Source organism: Symphodus melops (assembly GCF_947650265.1).
Source record: "Symphodus melops genome assembly, contig: scaffold_511, whole genome shotgun sequence".
In the NCBI taxonomy this organism is placed as follows: domain Eukaryota; kingdom Metazoa; phylum Chordata; class Actinopteri; order Labriformes; family Labridae; genus Symphodus; species Symphodus melops.
Window position 1 is genome coordinate 1 of NW_027636607.1, and position 7,500 is coordinate 7,500.

The window sequence follows — 7,500 nt, forward strand, 5'->3', positions numbered from 1 at the left end:
CACACACACACACACACACACACACACAACACACACACACACACACACACACTGCTGCGGCCTCCACCTCAGCGACAGGAAGGACGCGTGGAGTATAAAGGTAGATTACACATGATGAATTTTATTTTTAGTTGACCAGAAAAAACAAAAACTCATTGAAAAACTCAAAAATCTCTTTTTCAAGAGTGTCCACAAGGGGGCGCCAAAATCAAACAATCATTTCCCTGCGTCTGCAGCCAGCGAGAGCGAGCCAATTGGAGGAGATCTGACACATGGGGAGGAGTGTGAGTGTTGATCATGTGAGCGAGAGGGAGAGACTCTCGTCCTCCACATCGTCCCTGAGTCTGTCCAACATTTACTGAAACATGTTAAAGGTGATCTGTTTCCTCTCTCCCACCTTCTCTGATCAGTCATGTGACATGTGGAGCTCATATCCTCCTCTTCATCTGATGCTGGCCTCACGCTTCATTTCAGCTGCTGTCTCTTTAAGGCCCCGCCTCCTCGTGTGCTCTGATTGGCCCGCTCTAGCTAGCTGCAGTCACTGGGAAATAATTGATTGATTTTGGCGCACCCTTGTGGACAAAGCAGTGTGCGTTGCCTCTATACCGCCTAAAAAAAAAGAAGAAGAGGTAACCATGGCAGCCACCAAGTCCGCCCTCTCGTGGACACTCCAGGAACTGCAGGATTTTATACTACTGCATTGACTTCATTTTTTAAAGAGCAGAGGTTGCCATGTTGTCATTCCAGTAAAAGCCCAAAATAAACCTTTAAATAATAAACTAATCTGTGTTAGTGATGAGCAGCCCTTTAATATTCTCTCATTCAAACAAACCTAATCAGTTTAGAAACGCCTGTATGGAAGCCGCCATCATTACGCCTGTTTAATTGCTTATGGTGTGACGGCTATAAGTTTATTAGAGGATGTATTCATGGTAACAGCGTGCGACATCCTGTCAGCTCGGATTAATGCGCTCTGACTCTTCGGAGGCCTGCTTTGACTCAAAGTGATTTTAAATTTAGGGATTTCTAAACGACTGCTTAAACTCGAGAAGAGGGAGATCTGTAAGAAATCGACTAATCCTGCCGTTGTCATGGAGCCATGGAGAAATCACAGCGCCAACAGTGAAGTAAAGCGGCCTCTTTAATCTGCACGCCACCTGAAACAACTCTGAAAATACATTTCCACCACAGAACACAAAAGCTGCAAAATCAGGAGGGATTAAAAAGAGAGACGTCACATGAATGAGAAGAACACATCTGGTCGGAGAGAGTTTGTGAATGAATGATTGAGTCCTGAAACAAGCAGATTAAAAACAGAGAAAGTCCCTTCTGATGGGACGCCAAGAATGTGGAGTGGACCTTTTTAGCTCCTGCCCACTCTTTGATGATCTGTGGTTTAATCAGCGCCGGGTCTCAGACACACTCGTACATTCATGAGTTCCTACAAAGGAAACCGTCCTCTGTCGAGCTCTCCTTTATTGGAGCAGTGTGTGTGTGTGTGTGTGTGTGTGTGTGTGTGTGTGTGTGTGTGTGAATGGCTGCAGCAGCGAGACTCTGCACTTGTTACAGAAGAACATCAAAAAGCCCTCACTGCCTTTATCAACATGAGAGAGAAGTGTGGATCAGTGAATCAATGGATCAATGGATCAGTGGATCAATCAGTGAATCAGTGGATCAATCAGTGAATCAGTGGACTGCTACTGGATGCCTTGAATTTCCCTCGGGATCAATAAAGTATCTATCTATCTATCTATCTATCTATCTATCTATCTATCTATCTATCTATCTATCTATCTATCTATCTATCTATCTATCTATCTATCTATCTATCTATCTATCAGTGAATCAGTGGCTGAAATCGAAGGAAACACAAACAAGATTTGAGTTCAGTAAGAAACCCAGCGAGCCGACTGAGCTGATGGTGGTCGGGTGCAGCTTCAGGCTCCTGCTGACCTGAGACGTTAGCATGACACAGCATGTGACCTGTGTTTCTGCAGCCGGCCTCTAGTGGACACTCCAGGAACTGCAGGAGGGTTAGGGTTAGGGGACCCTGAATATGACGGGCGGTTGACATAATAGATGGATTTCATGTTGTGGATAAGACAACACAGCTCATTGGTTAGCTTACCAGCCTCATGTCATGGAGTTACTGGGAACACTGGAGCGCTCTTTGTTTACCCGGCAGCTCGCTGAGAACAGCAAACAGAAGCCACTTCACTTTTGTTCAGTTCCACCGTGGATGATCACACTCCATTCACGCTAACACGCTAACACGCCGGCTAACACGAGGAACAAAAAGAGTCTGGGAGGCTTTCCAGGAGAGAATCCGTGTTTCTTGTTTGTCCCCTGTGAGCGTCTCATGTCTGTCCAAGACCTTCAAACTTTTGATCTTCAGAAACAAACACGCCGTCCCTCTTCTTCTTCTTCTGTCTCTGTTCGTCAAACCGCTGATCCTGAGTCAATGGATCTCAGCTGAATAGTGGGGATTATTCATTGACTTCTTCTGTTTTATAAAAGCTGAATCACAACAAGCCTTCAACTATGATTGTGTCTTAAAAACACTAAAATCACTACAGAAGGCTTTGAACAAACTACAGACGACACAAATAACCTCCGACGTGTTCACAGCCAAACTTCTGTTTACAGGATGGAACGATGGCAGGAAGTAGACGACAGTGATGAACTAAAAGGAGCTGCTCAGGAGGAAACCTGGCGATCACATGGTGGAAGGTTTCAGGATGTTTCCAGCCGAAGGTCAAAGGTCAAAAGTCCGGCTGAGCAGAAAAGGCGAATTATAGAATCAGGAAACAAACCTCGTCTCACTAACCCCGCCTCCTCTTCTCTGGTGATGAATGGTCACTCAGCAGCCACGCTGACATTTCACACCATTCCCATCATGCATCTGGGGACAGGCGACCCCGGCTCAGTGCATCCTGCTCAGTGTCACTCATCATCAGAGAGTTTATCAAAGCGCCTCGCTCCGCCGGGACCTTCACCATTAGCATACTGAGATTGCTTTCTTGTGCTCGACTAAGGACGCGCCTCCTTTGCATAATTGTTACTGATAACGAGCCAGTGAACAAACGTGTCAGAAGGTATCAGTGTCACGTTCACAAGTAGGTTGTAAATGATGTCCAGTGGCGTGCAAAGGAGAGACTATACGAGACGAGGGCGAAGGATCCCGTCGCTGTCAGGAGATTCACGTCAGCGTGCAGAGGAAAGGGTTAATTAAAGGACCAGGAAGTGACATTTCATTTTGTAGTTTTAGGTGATTGTTTGAGTAGGAGGTCCCCGTGTGCAGAGCTGGGGGAGGTTACACAAACGCTCCAGACAGAATGTGAAATGATACTGGAGGACTGATGGGCGGAGCTGGAGGATTAATGGGCGGAGCTGGATGACTGATGGGCGGAGCTACGAGGACTGATGGGCGGAGCTGGATGATTGATGGGCGGAGCTACGAGGACTGATGGGCGGAGCTGGATGACTGATGGGCAGATCTGGAGGACTGGTGGGCGGAGCTGGATGAATGCTGGGCGGAGCTACGAGGACTGATGGGCGGAGCTGGATGACTGATGGGCGGAGCTTGGGGAATGATGGGCAGAGCTGGAGGACTGATGGGCGGAGCTGGAGGACTGAAGGGCGGAGCTACGAGGGGATAACGGACAGGAAGTAGAGTTTGCAGTTTAACCTTTGACTCCACACACACACGAGACGTCGACGTGCAGCCGAGTCCCTGAAGCTGCTCAGCTCGCTCTGCTGCACCATGAGAGCGGCGGCGTGTCATCTGTCCATAAAGGTCAGCATACCGGCGTGAAGCGTTTCATACGAACACTTTCACTGTTTGCCACTTTACGTGAAACAGCTGCGGTCTTTTTTTACAAGACACAGACTTTGGTTCGATTGGGGGTTGTAATCGCCCTCCTCGCCTTCCCCTCCAGCGTCATGTGAACCCTTCAGCAGTGTGATGGCGTGAGATTTAAAGGCCCGTGGTGATCGTGAAGTCATGGCGGTACATTTGGCACTGCGACAGATGATCCTAATGTGGCGAGATGACAGCTGAGTCCCGCCGTTAAACAAGAAAATAAAGTCACTGTTTACCCACACAGACATTTTTCTTCTTCTCTGACGGCATCAAGTGTTGATGTTTTAAAGAAGTGAAGTGGCTTTGTGTGATTTGTAGTTTCAATATTAGCTCGACTGTCGTCTGTCTGGACAGGAGGGGTCATCGCCCTGACCTTGGCTGTCCTTCAACAATGAACTGATAATGACCTTTGACCTCTGTGGTTTTGCATGAGAAGTGATCTCATCATATACTCAGACCTACGGTAGGACTTTAGGATGAATTAGAAATGCCAGCCGTCAACATCCAGATGTGATTTCTTGTTGTTGTGATGAGCCCATGGGGGGGGGGGGGGGGGGGGGGGGGGTAATAGGAAAATCATCCAGCCATGATTCATGACATGTTTCCTGCTGAGCCTTGGAGACAGCAACAGTCCTATAGCAACAGGATCCTAGCAACAGCAACAACTCTCCACCACAGCAGCCAATCACAGACTTTGATGCCTGATCAAAATTAAACCAATGGAGAGGTGAGGAGCAATGGCTGAATATAAACAGAGCAGCCGTGGGGTAGGAAGTGTGTGTGTGTGTGTGTGTGTGTGTGTGTCAGCTCCCTCTGTCATGACTTTGTGATTTAGTTTTATATTGTAAATACTCTCAGTTTACATTTCCTTCCTGTTGTCTTTATCTTAATAATGATCATATTTATTGAATTTATGCTTATTTTAGCAAACACACATAAACATCCATGAGTTTAATATTTAGTGTTTCCTGTTTTATTTTGTAGTTCTTGTCTTGTGTCTTTCTCCCTTTGTCTCGTCTCTCTTTTTTGATCGCCCTGATTGTGTCAGCCTGTGTCATTTGTCTCACCTCTGACACACCTGCTGTTCATAACGACACGTCACCATGTTCCTCTAACATGTCTGTCTTTAAACCCCCCAATGATGAGAAAAGTCCATCCTCTCCGTCTTCTGCCTGCTCCACGTCTCAGAGAATGTGTGCTCAAACAGGTAATTTGGAGAGTTTCCCTTCATGACATCACAAAGGGCAGTAGCCCCTCCCCCAGGTGGGTGACACTCCCACAGCTAGGTGTTTGTTCTGCCCTCTGAGTCTGCCTTCTCACCGTAAACAATAGGACATGGAGCCAGAAAGCAGCGAGTACACCCGAGCCCTTCAAGAGAGGGGGCGTGGTCAGACACAGCTCATTTACATATTTAAAGCTACAGACACAGAAACAGCCTGTTCTGAGCAGGGCTGAAATAGAGGGGTTTATAGACATGATCAAATACAGGATCAGAGTGGATTTACAACAACACACTTCACACACATGATGAAGAGGAGCGAGGACACTGATTTCACCTGAAGAAGAGGAGGAGATCATGTGACCTTTTATGTAGGATGTTTATCCCGTTTCCTCTCACCTTCCTCGTACTTCTCTCTTCTTTAATATCTTGTAAATAAGTTTCCTTTAAACAGATCGACCTTCGCCTGTTCTTGCTATTCACGCTGTCACTTCAGCTATGCTCCTTCATATCATAAAAAACAAGATGGCTGCTTAAACTCTGCTCCTGCCTAAGATTCAAACACCAAATTAAAAACACAAAAAGTCCAAACAAAGGAGCTTAAGTGTCTAAACGCTCACTTTACAAGAAATACAGCGATAAAAAAAGCTTCTCGACTAAAAAGGTTTTTTTGGACAAAACACAACATGAAGGTGAGATCTGTGCAGGCCGACCTCTGACCCCAACCTGCACAGCAATGATACACTCCTCTGTCGACAACTATACATATTTCTTAAAAAAAGGCTCCGAATCCACCAAACCGAGGAAAGAGTCGAGCAGCTCTTTTCTTTTTGGACTCGGCCTCCTTCAGCCACAGTTTCTTCCTCTTGGTGTCCGTGTGTCCTGAAACAAAAGAAGAGGAACCAGAATCAGAAAATATGAAATCAAACAAAATGTGATGTAGTCCCTGTTTCTGATAACGGAGGGTTTATACGCTGCAACACGTAGCTTCAGATTTCACTCTCTTGAAGATAAATTAAACATTTGAAGGATTTCAAGCAGCTAAGGAGAAATCTGTTGGCTTTAAAATGGTTTTAAACAGTGTTGTTCAAGAAGTAAAATCCTTGTTCATTTTCTCCATCGCTTTTATTATTACAAGCAGTGATGTCATAACCATCACAATTAGACTGACCACGAGCTACCTGAGTGGAAGAACAAGACGGTTTATTCACGATATCGAGGAGAAGAACTACATTACCCATGACCACAGAGTGTCACAGCGTCGTCTCTGATTGGTGGAACTGGCTGTTACCATGGTAATGTTTCCCTTTCCTCTGCACTGTATGTGGTGATAGTTTCACTAGCAGGCTAGCTAGTTAGTAAGCTAACGGGAAATGTGCTAATAGCCTGGTTATGCTACAGTGTTTGTTTTCAACAACAAGAGAACCAAGAGATATCACAACATGTGAATCAACAGTGTGAACACAGTAACGAGTAAAGAGACAAGTAAAGAGAAGAAGAGGTATTATTCACAAAGGATTGTGGGATGTGTAGTTCCTTGACTCCAGTAGAAGTCTTGTACCTATATCGAATGTTTTATAACAACTGATGCAGAGCTGGCTAAACACTGAAGCTACAGTGTCCACCACATGCAGAGCTGGCTAAACACTGAAGCTACAGTGTCCACCACATGCAGAGCTGGCTAAACACTGAAGCTACAGTGTCCACCACATGCTGACCTCTGTGAGAGGGGGGGAGACAGCTCTCAGTAATGATTAGAGGTTAGACTGCAGTACTCATTTTAAACACTAGGGGGCGGAGCTACAGACTGCTCCTTTAAACTCTTACTTTCATTTTGCAGCAGAAGTTATGAACATACTTTGTGAGGAGCCATATGCACTGTGTGCTGCAGATAACTGCTCAGCATTCTTCCTGACCTGACAAAGGAAGACAGGCGACCACCTTTGACCTGCTGCCTAATGAACATGTTTATATCTGCCAATCACAGCGCTCTGCGTCATCACCCTTTGTGCATCCATCACTAAAGCAGACTCCAGTGTTTAAAGGGGAGTCTGTGTGCTGGTTATTAATCAGCCAGGGGCGGCTGGGCGGACCTCTCGTTATCCCCAGACTCTGCAGGCCGTGCTCTTCCTCTTCCTCTGACGGGTTTTGGGCGGAGTTCCTCAGGTAGCGCGGGTGCAGGCCGATGCCAGGGAGGGGGTTCTGTCTGCGGCGACGAAAGTCTTCGTCCAAGGAGTCGTCAGCGGCGACGTCTGTGGGCGTGAGCAGAGCACAGGAGAGTGAGTGGGAATGAGTCACACCGACATCCTGGCTCCAGGTGTTCACACCAACAGCCCAAGATTTAAAAAAGTCAGCTGACAGGAAACCTGTGTTGTCCTCGGCGGTGTGAATACAAACACGAGCATCTATTAGAGCGAGC

At 46.5% G+C, this 7,500-nt stretch overlaps 1 protein-coding gene across 1 annotated transcript in view; it reads right to left on the reverse strand.

Moving 5' to 3' along the window:
• Positions 1-5,308: 5,308 nt before the first annotated feature.
• LOC306819305 (dnaJ homolog subfamily B member 6-like) overlaps positions 5,309-7,500 on the reverse strand; it is a 6,235-nt gene continuing 4,043 nt past the window's right edge. Inside the window, exons 4-5 of the mRNA XM_079373078.1 lie at positions 7,175-7,333; positions 5,309-5,963 (exon numbers count right to left, since the gene is read on the reverse strand). Coding sequence (XP_079229204.1) covers positions 5,854-5,963; positions 7,175-7,333 — 269 coding nt within the window. The 3' untranslated portion in view covers positions 5,309-5,853. The remainder of the gene's footprint in view (positions 5,964-7,174; positions 7,334-7,500) is intronic.